The 24,197-nt window shown below is 40.4% G+C and overlaps 1 protein-coding gene across 1 annotated transcript in view; it reads right to left on the reverse strand.

Moving 5' to 3' along the window:
• Nucleotides 1-24,197, reverse strand: part of snd1 (staphylococcal nuclease and tudor domain containing 1) — a 245,358-nt gene that overhangs the window by 165,433 nt on the left and 55,728 nt on the right. Inside the window, exons 12-15 of the mRNA XM_042511217.1 lie at nt 23,552-23,652; nt 20,045-20,155; nt 18,542-18,614; nt 12,638-12,779 (exon numbers count right to left, since the gene is read on the reverse strand). Coding sequence (XP_042367151.1) covers nt 12,638-12,779; nt 18,542-18,614; nt 20,045-20,155; nt 23,552-23,652 — 427 coding nt within the window. The remainder of the gene's footprint in view (nt 1-12,637; nt 12,780-18,541; nt 18,615-20,044; nt 20,156-23,551; nt 23,653-24,197) is intronic.

Below are 24,197 nucleotides of genomic sequence, written 5' to 3' on the forward strand. Positions count from 1 at the left end.
GATGGTAATATGGTGATTCTCGTGTGTATTGTTTTAATGTTATAAATATAATAATAATATAAAAAAGATTACTTCACTTGTTTGACACTGGGGAATGACTTTATATACTGTACACAAACCCTTAATGTTGTTTTCCCCAAATAAAGCATTTCTCACTGTGTTTGCATCTTTAAATCTGTCAATGTAACAGTACTTCTTAACAGGGACAATCATTCAGAACACTGTGCACCAGGTGTGTCAAAACCTTGGCTGCGGTTCTCTCTGTAAATGCTAGCAGAAGAAAGATCTTTTTTATAAAAGCCACATTTGTATTGTATTTTTTTTAACTGAATTTCAAATGCAAAAACTCTTTTTGAATTTTATGTCAGTCCCATTTTAACAAGCCCGCTACGCTAAACTGGTAAATATTCATTTCCTAACTGACATTAAACTACACAAAATAACCTACTAGCTTCTGTTTTGTTTAGTACTTGATTTTCCCTTCAGAAAACTCTTCCCGTGTCTGTCCCATTTAAGAGAACAAGAACAGAAGACATCAGCGTATTCACACTGGCAGAGAAAGACGAAAATGACCCAGGAAAGGCTAAATGAGGCCACAGAACAGTCAGCACCAAAGAGTTATGGAGAACGCTTGAGTCAACCTTTTGTACGATACAAATGTCTTCAGTATACAGCAAGGAGCATTAAAACCAATTAGACATGCAAATTTGTGTTATGCACTAAACTATATGCATCTTTTCACTCTGGTTGTAATTTTCTGCAGAACTGTAATAAAATGATTTCTTTTGCATTGGATGACTAGGAGCTATAAAAAAAGATTTATACACAGAATAAGTAAAGGGTAAACATGCAAGCCTCAAAATAACAAACGGATTTAATAAAACCGAACATTCAAAATGCGCCTTAACAACCCACAAAAATGCTACTGTAAATGTTAGTCTGCACTCTATCTCAGATTATGGTTGGATATGATTTTTATATTGTAGGTTTTCTTCAATTCAAAACTTTATTTGTGCACCAGAGGCAATTTGGAAATTCTATCAAGTATCCTACCATACAATGAATGACTGAGAAAATGCATTTAAAAGACTAAAGTCTGACAGCCTCTAACATCTAAAGAAAACGTGGGTTTTTATTTACTCAATATAAGATTTTGCAAAGACTGGGGGTCTTGCAGGGCCACTATTTGCAAGACAGAAACTAGACTCCTTTTGAGACTATTTCCCACCCTGCTCCTGATGGAAAATATCACACCAAACTCCCTTTAAGAAATATGACCTATTAAAAATTCCTTATGTGTCCACAAAACACACATAACGCTAGAAACACAAGAGAAAAGGCGTCATATGTCGACAGTTTTCTTATCAATTTGTCATCAGTATAATCCATAAAGATAAAATGTATTTGCGTATCAACTTAATAGTTTGGAATTTTGTCCCCTCAAATAGTTACAAGCCTCTGTTATCTGTTATCTATCTGTTATCTGTGGATCAGATACATGACAATTTAAGCACGGACTCTTGTTGACTCCACAAGTTTGTACTCCTTTTTTACCAAAGATAAGTGTAATCGAGACTTGTTTTTGCCTTCAGTATTCTACCCAGTTTGCTGCTTCCTGCTTGGTGCTGGCCAGTGTTCAGATCATTAAGCTTCACAATATGCACAAGCCAAGACTAAAAAAATTACAATAATATTTAACATGTTTGATTTCATTGAAACGCCAAGACAAAAAAAACACTGACGTAAAACAGTTCAGACAGAGTTTTATAACCACATTACACCAAATATTCAAGATCATAGGAGCACGCACCAACTGAGGTAAAACTTGTGATTTTATTCCAACATTGGAAATTTAACTACCACAGTAACCCAGTTTTATTGCCATATTATGTCATTGTTATTGTTAAGAAATAGCTGTTGATGCGTATGTTATCACTAGAGGCTAACACTTTTGTGTTTCATGTCGCACCTCTTGTGATTCCCTGATGCCTGCATCCTGTCTATAATCATAAACTGGAGCAGCATGATGCCACCGTTGTTAAGTTCTGTGTAAAAATGCAAAGGAGGCATAAAGACGGTACTTCGTAGCAGCGCTGTAGCATTATTTCTGAATAACAAGGGCTAGTGAAATCCCTTGAAAAGTCCTTTAGTGTAAGGCTGGCATAATAAAAATACATTGATAAAAAAAAAAAGCTTTCTGAAGAGCAGAGAGGAGGAAGAGTAGTAGGAGGAGGAGATACTGATGGCCAAGATCATCTGAGGGTATTTATAGAAGTGGACCAGGACAGGGCTTCCACGTGGGACACTGTGGCTACAGCCAGAATAAAGAGAAGAGAGCTGAGGGATGCAGGATAAAGGAAGAGAAAAAGACAAGAGGGGAAAGACAATGGGAGGGTAAATACTGCATACGCTTTGCAAAAATTAATGTATGAAGTAATTGCAGATGGGTTGGCCGGGCTGCTTGGGTTGGCTGGAGCTACGATAAAAAAAAAAATGTTTTTTTGAACATAATCCACAGCAAAGACTACATTACATTACATTACATTCATTTAGCTGATGCTTTTATCCAAAGCGACTTACAATAAGTGCATTCAACCATGTGAATACAACCCAAAAATTGCAAGAATCGTGACTACTTGGGAATGTAATACGCAGAGGAGTCATGTTTAATTTTATAGCACATGCTGTACAATGTCTCAAAGGGCTTTTCAGGCCCACATCAGCAACAAGTCTTAATCCAGCCCAAGCTCTCTCTTAAAAGACAAAAACATCCCAAAAAACCTTAATACACAAAGAAAAAGTAATAGGATTAGAAAACATAAAAATTGGGTTTTATTAGGTCAAATATGAATGTATTCGTCGTGTATGCAAAGTCCAATAAAATAAGTCTGAGGCACAGGTCCATATCCACACACAGGTACACTGCTTTCCTCAATATCCTGCGACATGCACACACACACTTACTGTAGTCTCCTCCCTGCAGCATTTAAACTGAGCCACGGAGTCACTTAGCACAGCCAATTTTAACCTGCACCATGATACATAACTCACGCCTGCCACCGAGATAAACATCTGGGTCAAACTACAGGATATCTATCTTATCTGATCGCAGAGACAAACAAGACGTACACTGATCACTGCTGACATCACACTACACACATGAGCAAACACACACACACGCACGCACGCACGCACGCACGCACGAACGCACGAACGAACGCACACACGCACGCACGCACGCACGCACGCACGCACGCACACACGCACGCACAAACGCACAAACGCGCACACGCACGCACGCACGCACGCACGCACACGCACACGCACACACACACGCACACACACACAGAAGATGCTGTTGTAGGGCAGCATCTAACATTGGCCTGAAGCCCACACATCAGTCCACCATACACCACATCAATCATCTGATCTGTACAGGGTCCCCACACACTATCATGGACAACATTTTAAAGGCTTGCCATGACTTTAAGAACCAGTGATGACCAGCATTTTTCAAACATATCAAATTCAAACAAAATTTAAGCTAGCTGGCACTCATGAAGCGAGAGGTGGGGCACAAGGACAAAGAAATAAATATATGTTACGGTAAACAAAATGCTGTCACACATGGACGCATATTAGAGCTTTGTTACGTCTTCAGGAAATACATTTCTTTTAAATGTCATATTCTCTTTTCTCCAAGCTTTTTTTTTTTTTTTTTTTTAAATTTATTTTGAGGTAATCTGGTAATTTCCTGGTAATTTCCTATTTGCTCAGGTTTCAAAAAACTAATAATTCAATGACTTCTCCAGAATTTTCAATGATTTTACTCATTCCATGACTTTTCCAGGCAAATGTGATGTAGAAAATCAGTGTTTTTCCAAGTTTTTCATGACAGTGGGAACCCTGTCTGCAAGATGTGGATATTAGATTTCTTGTTTTAAAAATTGTGTCAGGCTTCATCGACAGAGGTAGCAATGATTCTAACAACACAACACACAACTGAGCGAACAGATCAAAGAATCAATTTGTGCCATTTCCCAATTCTGCAAGCCAGCTCCTAAAGGACGACAAGCTATCAGCCGTTTCATTTAATAATGCTGTTGGTTTGTATCACCTCGCTGCCCTGTCCCACCCATACGTGCCCCCCCGCCTCCCTCCTCTGTAGAGCTCAGGTTCAGAGACGGGTGGGGAGGCCCTGTGGAGAACACGTAACATTTTAATCTGTGATTCAGGTTGAGCTGTGCGCCTGATGAAATACTGCCTGGACCCTTAGCTCGAACAGGCACAGCTTTGTTGCTCGCTCAGACACATACTTTAATTCCTCCTTGTCACTCCTAAAAACTGTCACGTCTTTTGTCTGCATATACTCAACATAACGTAACATAGTGTTAAATACGCTTCCGAATATAATTTATACCCTTTAAGCCTCTTCCCACCACCTCGTCCCCCTTGTGTAGTTGTGGCTGATGACTGAAGAAAAGAAAAGAAATACAGGAAATCACAAATATGTTAGTTGGATTAAATTGAAAGCAATCAAACCTTACCCTGCAACTTATATACGTTTTCATTCCAAATTAAATAAATGAGACACAAGGCTTTATTAAAGCCACAAAATATGGACTTAGGTCACAAATTTGATGATTTTAGACTCAACTTTACAGAATCAAAAAAGACTTGCATTAATAATCATAATAATAAATAAATAAATCACCAGTGTTCATTTATCATCATTTATCCTAATGAATCCCAGATTTCTACAAAAATGTTCGTATGCATGTTTTATACACAAATCTGTGCACATGTACTGTTTGTGAATGAGATCCAGTGCTATTAAGTACCATGCAAATACACAAGTGACATACCATATACAGGTGTCTTTATAGCAAGGAGTGGTTTTCATTCTAGTTCTCAGAATTCAGAACTAATTAGATGAATTTAAAGGCATTCATTTGTGGTGAGCAGCTTATGTCCTAATGTATTTTCTATAGCGTGTAGCTCAATGTGTTTTCGGGTGACCCAACATATAGCAGGAACACGATTGAGTCGACCTCTCTCCTTCGACTAAACAAGCTGGAATAATGAGCTTCATGTTGTAGAAAAGGAGCTGGAGGGAGAAATGTGGCGCTGTGCGGCTGCTGTGCATTAGTGTCATCACTGCAATTTATACAAACACAATACATCACAAATTCCTATACTAATGATGTGCATATTGATTAGCCTCTGACTTTTTTGCTCAGAGCCTGCCAGACGCTTTGTGCTCTCGCTTTGGCGTGTCTGCAGGTATAAATGGATACTTGCAGGACACGGCCAGCTCACTATGAATTCCATTAGTGTCCGTCTTTTTAATGTTATTAAGTTACTAATTCTTGATTTTTGACAAGATGTTGACAGGACATAATTAGCGCTGCGACAGGCAAACAAACAGAGACCTAAAAGCTGGGGAGGTGTGTGAGTGTGCACATTTGTGTGTCATTTCAGCTCTGATACTTCTCTCCCCCTTCGACTACTATTCCATTTGAGTTCATTTTCCATCTTGTTAATTTTCCTCATCCCTTCCCTGCATAAATCTTTCTCCCTCCTTGGGTGCAAGTCAGTTCCAAGCAGGAAGTTCGGCACTGGGTGAAAGATGAAGGTTGGCAAGAAATAGACGTTAGACAGGGTGAATGGGAGGCAGACAAGAGGAGCATGATGTTCGGGAAAATCCTAGGATTGTTTGACTACCTCTCCCTTTTATCCTTTCGATCCATCCCTCCGTCTCACCATTATCTCGCTCGGGCTCTCTAATGTTAGGCCTCATTACCCCAGACGGGGCTTCAGCACTGCTGTCCTTTCCTCCAGAGCACACAACAGTGCAGAGGAAATCTTTTTAAATATTAGATTTGTGTATTTGATTCATAAAATCAAGTATGAATGAGGACTGTTGTGAATTTCAATATCTTTTCAAGGACATTCGGGCTTAAAACATTATCTTTTAAATCATGTGCTTTTGGTTGCAAAAAAATGGTTTCTAGTTGCCTTAAGTACCAAGTCCATTTGAAGAGATGGTCTCGGGACTATTCATGTGTATTCCAGTAAGGTGCACATCAGGTGTGAGCACCAACTGTACCAAAACACTGAAGTGGACTGCTATTTAATACGGCTGTAAGGAGTTTTTCACCGGTTTTGAAACAGGCTCAGTTTAACACTGATGCCTCTATTTTAGATGGCAGTGCAGCCTGCCGTCAACAGAGCCTGATCAAGCTTCCCTGCTACACTTCATCACAGCAAAAATGTCACTTAGATGAAGGCACTTGCACACGGAACAACATAAGTAATGTTAAAGCTGTGAAGCGAGGGAGTGGAGAGGAGGGGAAATCGTACTCTGGCACTTTGGTATGAATCAAACGTACCCGAAAACACCCTTAACTGCTTTGCTGTTGTCTCTAAAACAGATGCCTATGAGCATCCCAGTAAATGTACATGCAGCGTCGTCACATGCAGCGGCGTCACATGCAGCGGCGTCACATGCAGCGGCGTCACATGCAGCGGCGTCACATGCAGCGATGGCTCATTGTGATTCTATCATTTAGATATTACCAATCTAACCAATAGTTTAAAAAAATATTTAATTTGGATCCATTAGTTAAATTAGCAACCAAAGTACTCATTTAAAGCTTTTTAAAGTTTTTTTCTAAACCTGACCACCTTGTTCTGTCGCCTAAACCAAACCAAAACATTTTATAGCTTAACTGTGACGGTTTCAAAAAGACATGTTTGAAACTGCTGCCATTAGAACGGTAAAAGATGTCGTTTTTAAGCGGAAATCAACCTATTCATAATTTAAGTATAAGAGAGTGTGCATGCTTATAAGAATTTTCCCCCTTTTTTTCCACTGGCGTCTGATGATGTATTCTTAATTTTTTACTATTAGAATTTTAAATTTATTTTATAATTATTTATTCTTTAGTCATCTATATTTTTTACTTTTTTCTCTCTATATATAATCATATAATTACTCTTTTTTAATTATTTTTATGCACTATTCTTTTGACTTTTACTTTTATTTAGTTTCTGTTCTTTATGTTCACATGCCAATCAGAGACCAGCTCACTCTGGCATCTAGGATAATATTATTGTTTATTTTCCACAATACTGGTGTAAAATCAATAGAAAGAATAAAGAAATAAGAAAAATGGTTTCCCTGCAGGCCCAAATACACTGATGTCACCTCCACTCAACAAAAGCATCAAAACCTACTATGAAACTCACATTTATCTATTCTTCATGCACAGCAAACTCAGTGTGCTATTGTGTATAAATGTGAGCATCAGCTCTGGTAGATGATTGATTTATTGTCGACTGATGCAGCTTAAGTTTATGTTCTAGATTACAGTTTACAATGTAGTAAAGTAAATGCCGATAAAGTGTTAACACGTTATTATTTCCCTTATATCAGCAACTTCATTATGTTTCAGGCATTAAAACGGTCTCAAGGCTTCGAAACATCCTGTGTGTCTGTGTGTGTGAATCTCAATAAGACGCAGCACTGCAGTCACACACAAGGACACTAATACATAGAGGTCACAGCAGAGCACAATAACATTTTATCTGCAGACTTCCCCAGACTGACTTGCTACTAGGCTAAACTTTTTTTTTTTTTGCACACAGACATATTTTTAGGAAACAAGTCTACAAATTTTCTGCTCCACTTCCTCACCATCTTTCCATCTCCTGCACTCACACACCGCAGGAAGTGTACCAGCAGCACACAGGTGTACACACACACAAACACAACCATACACACACACACACACACACAGATATCAAAAATCAGACAAATGGCACTAAGCCACACACTGTGATGGCTAATGCCTCTTGCTGACACTGTAAATCTTTGTGTCCGAGTGATGGGGTGTTTCATCTTTTTGACAGACTGCTGCTCAACATACCTTTCTGAGTAACTTTGAAAGTACGCTTCACCTGCTGTGGCCTCCGTCGGAAACTCTCAAAGCTACTGAGGCTGGTAAACTTTTACGGCCTTTCTCGCTGCTTGGTCTCCCTTAGCTTCAACAAGCCTTTATACCCACGTACTCCACATCAATTGCACTTTTTCTGGTCTTCTCTTTACCCTCCCCTGTCCTTTCTGCCTCCACAGCTCTGACTTCACCTCCTCCTCCTTTCATCAGCCTTCCAACCCACCCCTCCACCACATTCTCAAATCCCTTTCCTGCGTAGAAACCCTCCATTCTCTTTCGGAAACAGGATGACTTCTTTACCCTTTATCAAACTTGCATGCGGAAGTGACACCGCGCAGGCCAGCGAGTGAGAGGAGAAGAAAGGGAAGGTGATGTGGGAGGAGAGAGGAGAAGGAACTTCCCTTCAACTCCTGGAGCACACCTCCGGCCCCCTTTGAAGCACGGGCTTCTCTTTGTTTCCTCACCCCTCTTTTTTTTCTTAAAGCGCTGTCTTTATCCATCAAGGAAAACTCTGGAGGAGGAAGGAGACTATGTGCGAGGACTATGTGGAGGCTTTGAGGTGCCTCACTGGAGAAACAAGCAATGGATGGGGTTCAGTATTAAATCAGGACAAAAAATATGGCTCAAACAAGAGGAAAAGATGCCGCTGGCTGAGCAATCCGGTAGTTCAGATTCAAAGATGCGTGCACTGTGTTTCTGGTATTATAATTTTGACTTGCTGTGTTACATCACTTACTGCCTCGGGATCATTTCATTTTGCAGCTCTACTGTAAACAGTTTGTTCTTCAATGGCCTCCTACGACATTGTTAAAGAATAAAAATTTGGCCATGATGAATACAGTATGAGGAGAACACGGCTAATGAAACGGATGACTAATACAAGACTTGTTTTGACAGCAGCAAAACAGCAGCACGCAAAATATATTCTCCATTTGTCTGCATGGAGTCAATATTTACTCAGAGCAACTTACAATTACTGAGCATGATGGAGCTCAGCTCATAACCTTTAATACTAAATGAATGTGGCTATAGTAAGGGATTATAATACTTAATTTTTTTAAGCATTAAAGAGACAGTTCACCCTAAAATTCAAAAAATACATAGTTTTCCTCTTACCTGTAGTGCTATTAAAATATCATCTGCACTTCAGAAGTCACAGCATTAAGGTTTGCTAACAGCAATGCACGTCATCGTTTTCTATTTATTGCTGTGTGTGAGTTGTCCCATTTTTAAATTGCTGCTGACGTGTGTGCTCCTCTACGTGCTTTTTTAATTGGCTCTGGGAGATGAATAAAGTGATCTGAATTGAACTGAATATTTGTCACCGTCGGAGAGATCAGCTGTAGAGATGTCTGCCCTCTTTCCAATATAATGGAACAAAACAGCATTTTGCTTGTGGAGCTCAAAGCGCCAAGAAATTTCATTTGAAAAACCCAACAGCAGCGTCTCTTTCCAGAAAACATAAAACAGTTACTCAAGATGTCCACCAAACCTTGTTTTCTTTTCTTTCTACCAAACTACAGTCACCAACACGGCACAGACGGGAGCATGCATCTACTCATGGACAAGAGGCTTGTGCTTGTAACAGCGTGAGATCTAAACACTAACGGCGTCCTTCTTGCCATTAATGTTAGCTAACTCAGTGCGCGCATCCCTCTGCACAGTGATACTGCTGACAAGTCTGACAAAACTGTTCACTGTTCAAGGTCTGTGGATTATCTTCGGTACCGGGTCATGATTTCTGGAAAGAGACATTGCTGTTGAGTTTTTCAAACATATTTTTTTGGCGCCATTTTTTTTTTAAACACCACAAGCCAAGTGCTATCCAGTTTCATTATATGATCGAAAGGCAGACATCTCTATGGCCAATATCTCCGACACTCTGCATCTCCCACCAAAACAATCTAGACTGATAAATAGTACTACAGGTAAGAGGAAAAATGCGTATTTTTGATCGGTAAAGTCATGCCTTACGATTATGGTTGTAAGACATTATGCATTATAAAGGCTGCTCTTCTGATGCAAGTATTAGTATACAAATATACAATTGATTATAGCTTTTAGTTTAATACAAAGGATACTAAAGCCCCTTTCCATTTTAAGATTCAGTTCAAAATGTATATTATCATATCTTAACATCAATACTTTCATCACACTACTTTTATGATGAGAGGCTGATTCAACTTTAAAACACCGAACATATCTGGGAAAAATGCATAACTTAGATCTGCTCTCCACACACCTCATTACCTGTCACAGTTATAAGATGGTTTAAAAAAAGAGAACCAAAGGGCTTCTGCTGTTTTATACACAGATAAACAGCCGCTTTATCATGTATGTGTCATTACAAACGCAGCCCATGGTCAGACGGGTGGATAAAACACGGGAAGATAACTTTGACAGGAAAGAGAAAGCGGAAGTAGATAGCAAGCGCTTGGAGATTAGAGGTAGGGTGATAAGAGGCTGTTTGTGCCTTCGGGCTTCAAGTCATGTATGGTTAAAGGCTTAACATCAGCTATCAGATAAATAAAAACATGCCGACAACAACATGCATGCACAGAAACACTGAGGGCATGACCCATCTGACATAATGCTGTATCTCATAAACATCTCATATCTTCCAAAAAAACAAGAAGAAAAAGAAAATGACAAGAAAAAACACTCATACACCTACAAAGAGGCACACACAGCGAGCGATACAGAGGACTCTAATTGGAATAAAGGTTAAAGATACACAAAAAAGGAAAGGGGATCATTTGTATCAATCAGAGCTAATCCAGCCTAATGTGTATATTAAAGACAATACGCGTTGTCTCATTTTCGGCAGATGAATCTTTTCTTCTGGGGACGACCTTAATCAAATACGCTCGGGGGCCATCAGCTCTAATGTGCTTCTTGCGATTTGCTAATAACCTTTGATTGAATAAAATAATTCCAAAAGTAGACTGACTATGTAAACACCGCCTCGCACACACCTGACATTTTCACTAAGCACTCTCATTAAGGGGAAATTGTCAAACCAGTGCTAAAATATCTTACACGGTCTTATATTGCAGACTGCTTATTGGCAGGGGTCGTGTCAATACATCTTGCGGAAGGCGGTGGACAAATAAATCCAATTACAAAAACCATCGGTGGAGAGCAAAGACAATCAGAAGCAAATTACAAAATTAATTAATGCATCGACAATTCTGCCACGCATAATTAAACTGAATCTGAGTGTTTGTCAGAAATATATGGTGTTTGTCCTGCCGGAAATGGAGAGGAACTGTACGGCTGGCAAATGTATGACTGAAATTGAGATGGATTGAAACGGATTTTTATTGCGACTATAACAAAAAGCATCATTCGTTGTGGTAGGGATAAGCATTCTTACCCTTTCCGTGATCTGAGGGGTTGTGCAAATCATTGTTGGCTGCCAAAGATACAGTCACTGTGTTTTTATTACTAGCGCAAACTGTCAGGACAGTCGAGGAGCTGAAATAAATGACTAGACCTGCTATCAAACAGTCTGTATTTCTTACCATCTGCATCTTGCCCTAAACTACTGTTATTCTCTCAAGCTGAAAATGGGCGGAAAGGCTTAAAGAATGGGCCCATTCTTGTAGTTTATTTTCATTATGTCTTAATCTTTTTCTTGATTAATCAATTTGTCTATAAAATGTCAGAAAATAGGGAGAAATGCCATTACACTGTCCCACAACCCAGGCTGATGGATTCAACTGACTAATCAATTAATCAACTAATCATTGCAGCTCTATTTCTTTCCAATTCATTAGCTGTCCCTCGTGCCCCTAAACTGCTAATCTTGTGGGAGACAAGAAAAAAAAAACACCAGTCATTAAGCAAAAACACTGCTTGTCATGTAGGAGAGAAACAAAACAAACTGCTCATCATACAGAGACAAACAAAAGTGGCCCTGGGTACTTTGAGAAGCACTATATTGATATATAATAATAATAATAATAATAATAATAATAATAATAATAATAATAATAATAATAAAACACTGCTAACCAATACAGGAAATAAGAAAAAGCAGTAAAGGAGTCAAAAACATACTCATGAATGAAGAATAAAATGGCTAATGCTGAAAATGTACAACTTTCTTCTCAGACAAAGTAAAAGATGGATTGAAAAAGGATTTCTTTTTTTTTTTTCCACAATGCTCACACAGCGTTACAAAGCTGACAATACCTGCCCATCCACTGGAGTCTAAACCTCCCTTTACCTCGACACAGTGGCCAGTTTCTAATGAAGACAACCACTACGGTAAAATAGAAAAGACGTAGAGAGTAGACCATGAGTCTTTTTCAAACATGGAGGAGAGCCAGAGGGTTGAAGGTGAGGTCAAAGGGGACACATGCTTTATGCCAACTGTGGTGTTTTAAAAGAAGGTGGGCTGTGGCTGCTGCAACATACCCAGCTTCCGCCTTGCCCTGTCAGGGCTGCCTGCTGAGAGGTGTCAGGAGAGCTTGAACTCTGATTTTCAGGCTTGCAGAAGTCTCAGTGCGGCAAATATGTATTTGCTCCGACACACATAAACGCACTTTTTTTTCCTAAATGATATACAAATAAACTTTCACATGGCAGCAACTAATGCCTTTACAGACATAGTGAACAAGTTTGACTCTGAGGGAAGGGACCTTCGCACTGGACATAAAAAGAGATCTACTCACCGGCAAGGAGGAATGTGATGAGGCAGGTTTCTTTGGGCATGTACAGCTTGAGGCGGGAGCCACTGAAGACGTATTCTACCACAGCTTCTGACCGGCCAGCCCTCTGCAGGAAGGGCAAGAACTGCTTGGCCTTCTGTGTCTCCTAATGGATTAAAAGAAAGAGAAATATGGTTAGATAATGCTTGATGTAAGACCCTTTTTTTAGGTTATGTAATTGCCTTTTAAGAGAATTTATTGACAAAGATTTACCTTTGTAATTAAGTTAAATAATGTATTGCTATAAATAAGTTAAGTAAAGTACTGTAAAACTAAAAATTAAAGTACTACTGTAATCAAGCTAAATAAAGTACAACTGTTATTAAGTTAAATAAGTACTGTTGTAATAAAGGTGCCGTTATAATAAAGTTAAATAAGGTTTTTACTCTAAGTTAAATTAAGTACTGTTGTAATTAAATTAAATAGTTACTGGCCTCAGTGAAAATAAAATATTGAACATATGACACAAAAATGGGACAAAATTAACCAGCAAACAGCATCCACAAAAAAATGAAATTGAAAAGTAACCGAAATAGACACGACTGCTGACGACACAATCTGTGGGCTTTTTCCAGATATCTCTAAATCTCAGTCTGCCCTAATGAAGTCCGCTCCGCTTATCAGTGACACGTCTGCCAACTCATGCAATCAAAACTAATTCTCTCCCCTCCTGCCTCCATCTCTGTCTGCAAGGGTGAGTCACAAGCTTATTGTTGTGCCCGCGCCAAAATTACAAGCAGAGCTAAATCATGCGTATTCCAGGCAGGGCTGGTGGTGCAGTGGCAGATTCATAAACAATTAAAAAAATAATTTGTGCCTACTCCAGGCGGGAGCGTGTAGGCACAACAATCAGTCATAAAGTGGAGCAGTGTGTGTGTGAGTGTGTGGCAGCGCCTGTGGGGAAGGGCGGAGTTCAAACTGGGAGCGTCGGAGCTAAATAATGCATTCTTCATTTTTGAAATTGAATGTCTTCTAGATTTGTTGATATTTTCTTTGTTGTTTCGAGGGGACTGGTATACAGGACACAAACAGAGGACATTATGAGTAAAGGGTATGTGCTTAAGCCACAAGATTCACCACCTGAACTCCACCCACTGCGGTCCGAAATAGCCCCTTGAGTGGGAGAACAGAACCAAACATTCTGCTGTTCACACAAACACATTTCCAGCACCTGCAGTGAGTGGGATGTGCAGTCTAACTTGGTTCAGAAAAAAAAAGGAAGAGACACGAGAGAGGAGAGGACCTCATTATGCAACCTTTCGAGGTACGAGGTGAGTCAAGTGCTTTATCCACTCTCCTCCCACCACCTCTGATCATCTCCTACACTATACGTTTATAAACCTATCTGCGCTCTATTTGTGACTGCAGCCCACTCAATGTACATAATCCCTTTCAGCAACCCTTTACCACCAAGCTAAAGGATGCTGACGTATGGGACTGTGTGTTTCCATGTGGAGGGGGAGCGCCTGTGCACGTGTCAGCTGTGTGTGGGCGTGAAGAAGAGAAGAGAAAGGGAAAAGAAAAGGGAGGGGAAGGATGTGTGTGTGGGGGGGGGGGGGGGGGGGGGGGGAGTCAATGTTGCTATTTCGGTCCTTTAGAACGCTCATTACATTAGCCTAGCCAAACAACTGGTGCGTGCGTGTGCACACACACGCCTACTGGCACCGACTGGCAGCACTCCTGGACTGTGCTGCAAATCCTGTGTGGAAAGAGGGAGGAGGAGCTGCAGCTGCACATAACGGCACTGACCGAAACCACTGACAGGGTGGCACTAATAAGGGAGAGTTTAGAGGAGGCTTCATGGTGCTGATGTCACACGTGAATGCATGACACAGCGCAATCATGTTAGAGTGTAAAGCAATCTGCAGCCTGTGCCGCCGGGTTACTGGGACAATTTTTAATGAGTGAGATCTGTGAAATCTCCAGTTGGAAATACGGTGTGGCATATATTGCTTTTTGTCACCGTTACTAAAGTGAATTAATTATTGAGCACCTCCCCCTTGAAACTACTCCCAAGTCACATAGAATGTGGTCAATTTAGCCTGTTAAGTTGAGGCGGTTTATAAGTATAAAATGCACTAAAACCCCTGATGAAATATTGCGGGGCTGCTCAGTCAGCACAACAATTCCCTGTCATAATTATTTTTATAGGGTCCAGTAATTTATCTGTCTTGCTGACACAATAAGACATAGGGAGGTTACGATGATGACAATGTGGAACAGCACGACATCCGAGAGCAGTTATGCAGAGCAATGTCGGGCTTATTAGACGCATACCAAAGTCCTTTAGGGGGAAAAGAGCTTTAATAATTTGGCTGAACGCCTCTGTTTAAATGTGAGGTGAAAAAACTTACATGACCACCAAATCTGCTCAAATAAAAAAGACTAATAGAGGAAAAAGAGGGCCTGATTAATTTCACCAAATGTCTCTCTAGAGCCTACAAGTGCAAGTGCTACGAGAGAGCTCAAGTGAGAGACACAATGAGATGCTAATGTTTCTGAAGTTCAATTTTGAGTCATTCATAGCAGACCATTAAAATCAAAATGTATAAGGAGATGGCTAGTTGACATGTACAGAGATACATAAAAGGTACTTGAACCATTCAGAATAAAATAATGGCACAGCTTATGCATTAATTTTTTTTGGTTTGATGCGAGTTTGAGTTGTGAGATTTAAAAATAAACTACTAAAGGTGTGAGGGTGAGAGCTGGGTCTGTTCAGCACCAAGTTGAGGTTAGTTCAAATAGACTTTTGACTAGTTTGTGGGTGGGAAGTCAGTGAAGAACCAGATACTTCTTGAAACGGCAGCGACTACAGAGGAATAACAAACTGCCAGGTGAAACTCCTCAGGTCCTGTTTACGCCTGGTATGAACATGCATGAAAGTCAGCGATGGTCACATTTGCATCTGGAATATGTCTTTACAACCATTTCTTTGTCGTTCTTCTTCTTCGTCAACTTTTTTTTCGTACTTTAGCCTTCTTTATTGTTCTTCTTTATTCTACATCCTTCTTTGTCATTTTTGCTTTGTCCTTCTTCATACTTTTTTCTTACTATTGTCCTCCATCTCCTTCACCTTTCCTCTTCCTCTTCCTTGTCCCTCTTTATGATTTTCCATACTTCAATTATCTGGTGCAAACTGGGCCTTACTGTCAGGTGGAAAAAGCAGCTGGAATGACTTTATCATAGAAAACACATTGCTGTCCATGTCGTCCCCGAGCCAACACAGAGGACTGGCAGAGACAAAAGTCAAGACAAACTGGAAGTTGGCCTTTCCAAATTGAGGAAACAATAAATTTGTTGAAATTTTTTTAAAAAATTCACAAAAAAAACAGATTGATATCACTCAGTTCAAAGGGTGACTTATCCACCACCTATCTGACTGACGTTAATTTCCCTCTTGGGTGGTGTGAGAATAATACAATGTTAAAAACAAGCCAGCAAGAACAGTACCGAGCGAGCGACAATGACCATTACAGTGTCACATTCAAAGTCTGCATGACTGCCATCAGTACACTTTCCACTGCCCTGCTCTCCATGTGAGCTCATCTAAGACAGCCACTCAGTTGACAACTTTGGACAGCTACAACACTGCAGCGTAAAGCGACTTAATGATCGACTTAATAATGACTGCACTTGGGTGTAGAAGGGCAGTGTTACAGCCTGTAGGATTACATCTCTTGTAAAATGGAAAAAGCAAATGTCATGTTAAAATGATCAGTTTGCAGTAGTGTCTCTTTGATTTTATTTTCATTTTATAATTTTTTTTTTTATCTTTTACAGAATTACAGATTGAAGAGGAAAGCAAACATGGTTTAAACAGAGAACACACAGGGATCAAATTTTAAAAAACACATCCAGGGGCATGCTAACACAAACACACACTTAAAATGAATGTGGACCGAGCGCCCATTACTCGTTACTGAGAGATTTTATGGGTTCTCTGCACTAATGTTCATTTGGTGAGCACTCCCAATCAGGCTTCATTAGCCAAATGATGCCTCTATCAAGCCCCTGGGCACACGTAAACAAGCTAGGACCAAGCACCACTGATGGTTTTATTAATGGGGCTGATTATTTTTAGAGGCCGCTTAGTTTCTTTAAGATGAGGAAGCCGGCTGTGAGGATCAGGGATGGAGGGGTGAGCCGGGGATTATAGATAGTCTTCTGGGAGATATTGTGTGGTAGAACAAGTCAGTAGCTTTTGGGCATCTATGATCTTTGAGTGTCAGGGGGATTATGTGCGTGTAAACTAGAGCAGCGGCCATTCAAAACATGTCTGTTATGAACAGGCAGATTGCTTGGCCTGTGGTGTTGATGCTTGCAGCTTCCTCGAGAACTGCTCATAAAAACAAGTTCATACTTGACACTGCTCTTCTTTGGGTCCTCAGCAAAACATCTGGGCTCTAAACAGCTAAGGAATTATCATGGTGATAACATATTAAAAATACTGAATTATGTTGTTATTCTAACTTATGGTACCCAGAAATTTCGGACAAAGAGCCCCCGAAGCACTTGGAAAATATGCCACACAACAGAATTTTACCAAGGTTTTTAAATGTACGTAAAATTAAACATATTTTGGATCTTTTATGGGCATATTTTAAACAATGGCCAAAACAGGGCACATTTAACAAAAATTCAAAAGGATCTGTCAATTCCAAACCCTTTCCAGGCCTGGACAACAGTTTTTCTGATTTCAGAACTTTTCCAAGGTTTCATGACCACAGGAATCCTGTGCGACTTACTACCGGCGTACTCCTACTTTAGAGGACAAAAAAATGACAAAAAGTTTGGAGTACTTTTTCTCTAATAGCCAACAAACATTCCCTGTTAAAGTAAGGGTGCAAAGTAAATCAAGACAGTAAAATTAATAAATCTGCCCCTGACTGACTGACACTCAAGTCGCGACTACTCACAGTCAGGTTACTTATCTTATAAGTTAGTAACATTATGGCAAACTTACACATGTGAAGACATGCTCACCTCAGTCTGCACCACAGCGGATATAAAGTGGAGCATGGGTTTTATTACCTGAGTGTGTTTTGAAGGTGGTAATGTTATTAGTTATTTAAGTTAGTATAAGCCTCGTCCCTGCATCTGCACATAGTCATACCCCTTTACCACCAAAATTAGCATATACATGCCGGTTTTTCAAACACGGGTAAACTTGCTAAAAGGAGGCTATAAACTGCTTTCCCAATGCCAGAGCTGTGTACACGGCTCTGCAGCAGACGAGTATGCCTTTCTGTTAGTGTGGGGGATTTTTTTGGTGTCCGTTCAAAGTCACAGAAAACTTTACTGTGGTTACTTCTCTTTATACATTTCTTACTTATGCTGTGTCTCTTTAAAACTCCTGCAGACTAATTTTTATCAATGTTTTAGCATTGCTTAGGAGATGTTGTGTTTACTTCAATCTGAGCTGGAGGCTGTAAATACCCATGGCCACTGTCGAGTCATTTGATATGGGTGTAAATTATGATCGTACACTTTTCCATTGCATTAAAAAGCCAGATGTTAGTAGGTGTCAGCAGATTTTTTGTGCAGCGGGAGCAAGGCTTCATAGAACACTGCTTACTTGTTTACTCAAGGTATATTGAACATTTTTCATATCAAAATTGCACTACATGATAATGCATGTCCTTGGATCGCCAGCAATTCACCCGCTGAGTGTAAAATATATTAAATAAATGGTTCTTGAAATATGCAAAAGACAAACACACAGACAGAGATTCTTTGCTTTATAGTTTAAAGAGCCCACAGCTAAAAATATTAAAATCTATCAGTGCATTCTGAGAGATGCTTGTCCTTTTATAAATCACAGAAAAGCTTTCATCCTCTTGTGTGGAATAACCTGTGCATACATACCCCAGAGATATCAGCCACTCTGTGGATGGGAACCTCCTTCTTGCTGTGCAGCCCTTTCCCGTTCTTGATGGCCCTACGGTCAGTCAAACCACAAACACATACGATTCATAAACATGGCTCAAGCACCATCGTTATACATTGAGGAAAGTATACGGCCGGAGGCTCAGCAGACCTGGAGAAACAGGAGCTCTTTGAGTAATCACTGTAGATAGAAAAAGGGAGCCATTGTGGCTTTGTGAAGTAGAATGTAAATTCATACCAGTTTATTTTCCCTGAAATGACATTATGGCTAGAGGGAGGATTTTTTTCTCCGCCCAGATAATCTATAGGCTTGAGATGAAAAGTGGAAATGGTGGCAGAGACATTATAATGGAAGAGAAATTATTGTGAGAATGAAAGGACAGGAAGAAACGGAGAGACAAGCTTCTTTAGAGCCAGCGAGGGCTTTAGCGATGATGACTGTAGCTAGTGATCGCTGCTTTAAAAAGCCTCAAGGGCCGAATGAGATGAAGATGACCAGTGCAGTTGTCGAGTGGAGTAATGCCACCTATGGGTCACTGGGACGCTCGAAGACGGATAGCGTGCATTTATGCAAGCATGTATATATGTGCGTTTAATAGCCTGGAGGAGGTTTCCTTGAAAGCTGCAGGCCAATGGCCTCGTGCAGTGGGAACTAAAAATAAAACTCAGGCTATAGACAGAAACCTCTCATCAACTCTAATAAGACCTCGCCAGGGACAGGGAAAGAGAGAGAGAGAGAGAAGGGGGGGAAGAGAAGGCCGAAGAAGGACAAAATTGAAAAGGTGGAGAAAAAGGACAAAATGTGCAAAAGAAGAAGGAAAGCAGGAGGCGGGAGAGAGCATGAAAAAAAGAGGACGGGCTGGCGGGCAGTGACACTGCATGAGGGAAAGGGGAGTGAAAGTCCTATAAAAAGAGGCTGCATCTGCTCTACCTACAGCCAGCAGATCTTAATCTATAGCAGAGTAATAAAGCTCGTACTAAATCTCTCCACTGCACCTCCATATAATTATATTGATAGGGCCTGTGTAAAGAGAGCCTCTGATTTAGCAACAAGCGCTTAAGAAGGTGTGTGTGTACAGGCATGTATGTTCAAGAAGAAAAAAAATGAATGAATGAGAGACATGTTTTCAGACCGAAACGCACCAACAGCTATGATGGCCTGTGACTTATGATGAAATAAAATCAGAAAAATAATTCACCTGTGCTGAATGTAGCAGCAAATTTTGAAAATAAAAGCCTCAAGGTCATGTTCAATTCTCTCTGTCTTCCCAAGAGCGAAATTTGTCAAGGTCATGCACAACTCGTGCGCGGGAGTGTGAAAAAGGGGGGTTTGTGTGAGAGATTAGCGTGCATGTTTTTATTTGAAGCGAAAAAATAATGCTTTTATGAGAATAAATAGAGAGCCATTGTGTCAAGTGTGTAGTTGTGTAGGTGAAAAAGAGACAGAAGGACTGAATGTGTGTATATGCGCGTGTTGCTCACCGAGCCTCTGCGGCAAGCAGCTCGTCGTAGTGGGAGGAGCGCTGGTCGTCATCCTGTCTGTATCTGATGACTGTGGCCAGGCCTTTACTGACCAGAGCCTCCGCTATGTTACTGGTGGAAAGAGACAAGAGAGAGATTTCTTTAATAAAAACCAACGAGCAAAACCCCACGGCTTCACACAGAATTTTAAGTGAGCTAGCTCGACAAAAAAAAAACAGCATGACAAATCCCAAAGGTGGCTTTGCAAAGGAACAAAGGTCACTCAAATGTTGACACTGCACACTTGACTAACTGCTTCCTCGCTGTGTCACGGATGTACTGAGGAGAGCATGAAGAGCAGAAAGAGGGGAGTATTGTCTGACTTAATGCAGCACTTAGTGGCTTGCCCATGGACATCAGTGTTCTGGTTGAAGTGTGGGAGACAGAGATGACGGCACAGCAAGTAAACTCTTTAGAACTGAGCCTCTGTCAGTGAGTGCATTTGTTTCTCCCCATGTTAACTAAAACACTGTTACAGCACCAGTAACCGGTTTTCATTGACCTTTTTCTACACCTATATCAACACTTGTTAATTTGATAAAAACTGAGGGCAAAAAAGTTGTTTTTTTTTTTATTATCATTATCTAAATTTAGACACATTTAGTTTGGGATATCATCCAAGGAGGACTTCCTGTCTGCCCCAAGCTTCTTAACCTTATCACCTCCACACAGCTTTGAGTGTAGCATGGCTAATAACTTTAATAGGCTCTAACAAAGTCGCAAGCAGAGCCTGTTTCCTCCAAAAACACTGACCTCTCTCAGCACAAGCAGGGGAATTGTGAATAATTCAATACGCCACGAGACAAGGTCATACAAGGTCGAAAACATTTGCCCCACTGACCGCTTCGCCCCCCTGACCTTAGCATCCATGGGAGGGGGGTGGGGGTGGGGATAGGGGGGCTTGCCAACTGTTATCTGCGGAGCAGAGCGGCTGGTGCAGTTGGCTGATGCTGAGTTCTAATTGGCTGGTCAGGAGGTTGGGTCCCGACCTCTGTGTATGCACGCAAATACAAGGCTGTTGGTTTGGTGATGAAGATGGATCGATGTTATATATGACGTAAGTCAAAAACTTAACTTTCAGAGACTTTCCTGTATTCTAGTGATGTTTAAAGAACAAAAAATAACAAATAAGTGCACTGCATCTGTATTTTTATGTTAAATAGATTTACCCACTGCCAGCTGTCACTATGTGGCCCAAACATCTCTGTGTCTAAGTTGTTATACTGTCATGTAAAAGCTTTAATTGTGAAGCAGCAAAATAAAGAAGTGTTTTAATCAGCAGTAAATTTATAGACCTTTAGCCCCAGAGGTCTGGAGAAAAGTGCAAAGAGTAAAAGAGAGTGAATTTACGGATATCATATAAAAAAGACAACAAGGCTCCCATTGATGTCATGTCGTCATGTCATGCTATCTTGTCATGAACAGATTTAATACTGTTGCAAATTTAGGCTAAATTTTGGCAAGGGAAAAACTGGCATTGCCATTTTTTGTGTATTTGAATATTTTTACACTCTAAGGTCCCTAAACAGTCTTGAAATTGCATAAATATCTTGGAATTGACTGTCCTACACCTCTCTCTGTTTGGCTTGATTGTTAATGTCTATATCAATTTTTATTATTCCCTGAGTTCCTGCCTTTGATTTGTCTGTCAAAGTACTTTGTAAACAACTGTTTTTAAAGGCGTTGTATAAATAAAGTTCTTGTTATTATTAAATGAGCCCATTATAATTACTGGATTTGGACTTGTGAATGAAAGGCCCCAGTTTGGAAACTTGTCTGCCGCTGTACATATGGCTGGTCTGATTCACACTGTATAGTGTTAGAAAAAGGTTGTGATAAAGAAAAGAAAAAAAAACAGAGCACCACAAACCCCTGAAAAACCAGGTGGGTTGTCAAGTATGCCATGTGTGCACATGACTGTGCTTTATGCCATTAAGTTATAGAGAGAAAACCAGAAGATGACTGATGTTTTTAGCAGCTTTTTAGGTGAAAATGGACTTTGAAGGTTCACTTTAAGTCATGTGGCATTAACACTCCTCTATCAGGTTCTGATTAAATTTGAACCTCTGAGTGGCTTAATAACATTTGTATCTGTGCTATTGTATAAAATACATGTTTCAAACAGATAAAGCAGATTCCCTCAAAGCAGTGTTTAGAGATAGAAAATAATTGCTTGAACTGAGGCGACCCTCCTCATGAAAATTAAAATACAATGAAGCACTTTCAGGTTACTTTGAGATTCATGAGATTACAAGTTTGAGCTTTTATAAATGATTATTCTGCATCCTCTTACATCTGATGAACCCAGCTTTTTAAGTTTTACACTGGGAGACAGCTGGTGTAATAAAATGAAATGTGTTAGTGAAGTTCCTTACACTGACACTGGTCGGAAAAGCGGGAAATACAGATTGTTTTTTTTTTTTCATGACACTGGCATTGTGATTGGTTGACCAATTAACAAGACGCTTTTATACTCCATGTCACATTTCATCCATTCACACCATAGACTGTTGAAATAATGGTCGCAGGTACTATGAAATCCTGCATTGGTTTGTTGACAGCTGTTTTGAAGCCTCAAGTTTGGCTTTTTGGCCATTGCCATATTTTTTTTTTTTTTGGGTAGCCAGAAGTGACCCTATTTGGACCATAGATTGGAGCTGTGGTGGTGTTAGGGGTTCATCTGTGGTGATGCTCACTCAAGCACCCATGCCTGAAATATGTGTAACTTTGGGCCTTAATAAAATGTAAACCTCTGAGTAAAATAAAAAATAAACCCCATGGATGGGGAAAAAAAGCTTTAAATATATATATAGATATTTTTTTTTTGTACCAGGCTATAAACATGTTTATTTCTGCTGTAAATTTGGACATATTAATATGTGGTCATATGGATCTATGGCTCTGCCAGTTGATCTCCATCTCTGATAAGCTCTGCAAATGATGTTTTCACTGATCTCCATGGTAACAGATATATGAGCAAGATGGTCAAATTTCAGGGCACAGTGTGATGAAAGAGTAGTATGTCCCGTTTGTGTGCATGCTGCATGCAACAGTCACACGTAAGGGCAGCTGTAGTACCTACTAAAAGTAAAAAGAATTAGTATGCAATTCCAAACACACTCACACTGAATTTTTGGGTTCAGTATATCTAAGATTCACAAGAAAGGGCTTCAAAAAAGTCAAACGCCATTTTTGCTTCAATATTTTTCAATCAAAATGTACCTCGGAGGTGTGAAATTGAGCAGAAAGGAAGGAACGCTGAAGCCTACTGCAGATTTTGCAGTTTACAGACTAGAGAATACACTTCTTATATTTTCTAAACAAAGACCGTGGCGATGTCAGTAAGTGTTGTTGACTTCGGTAATTGCCAAACCTCCACGGTCATTTGGCACATACCGTCATATAACCTTACGCTGGAACAAAACAAAACAGAAGCTGCCATTCAGTGTGGTATAATGTGTTACTTACATGCCCCCGATTGTGACTGTAGCACAGGTGCGTTCTGAGAATGCGGGCGTGCTTTCTCCTGGACCGGTGGCCGCTCTGATGTAGTCGACTGTCACGTTGACCTAAAAGACAGAGCAAGAGAAGAGGTCAAAAACACTGAGACAAACTGAAAGCCACACCAGTTACAGTAATAATTAGTGTGGGGAGTGTTCTGGCGTGTGTGTGTGTGTGTGTGTGTGTGTGTGTGCGTGTGTGGTGTTTGTGTGTGTGTGAGTGGGTCTGTGTGTTTGTCCCACTTCTCAAGGTCACCCCCAGTCAGTGTGAATCACATCAGGCAGCACTGTAGATCTCCCCGGGGGAGCCGTATTAACACACTGTGGGTGTGTGGGTGGGACAATACACACACACACACACACACACACACACACACACACACACACTCACAGAGGGAACAGTGATGGAACCCAAATGACCCTTCACTGTGTGTTCTCAAAACACAAAGCTCCCAAGGGACGGACTCCAATCCACCCACCCCAAAGATACAATTTTGTCACTCAGCTGTGTGCGCACAGATCTGCAGGCGTGTGACGGGGAAAGCCTGCTTTGTGGCCCAGATGAAGCCGTACCTCTACACACAATCGGCACTTTAAGAGCTACGTGTCAGCCG

The sequence above is a fragment of the Plectropomus leopardus genome, chromosome 22 (genome assembly GCF_008729295.1).
Source record: "Plectropomus leopardus isolate mb chromosome 22, YSFRI_Pleo_2.0, whole genome shotgun sequence".
In the NCBI taxonomy this organism is placed as follows: Eukaryota; Metazoa; Chordata; class Actinopteri; order Perciformes; family Serranidae; genus Plectropomus; species Plectropomus leopardus.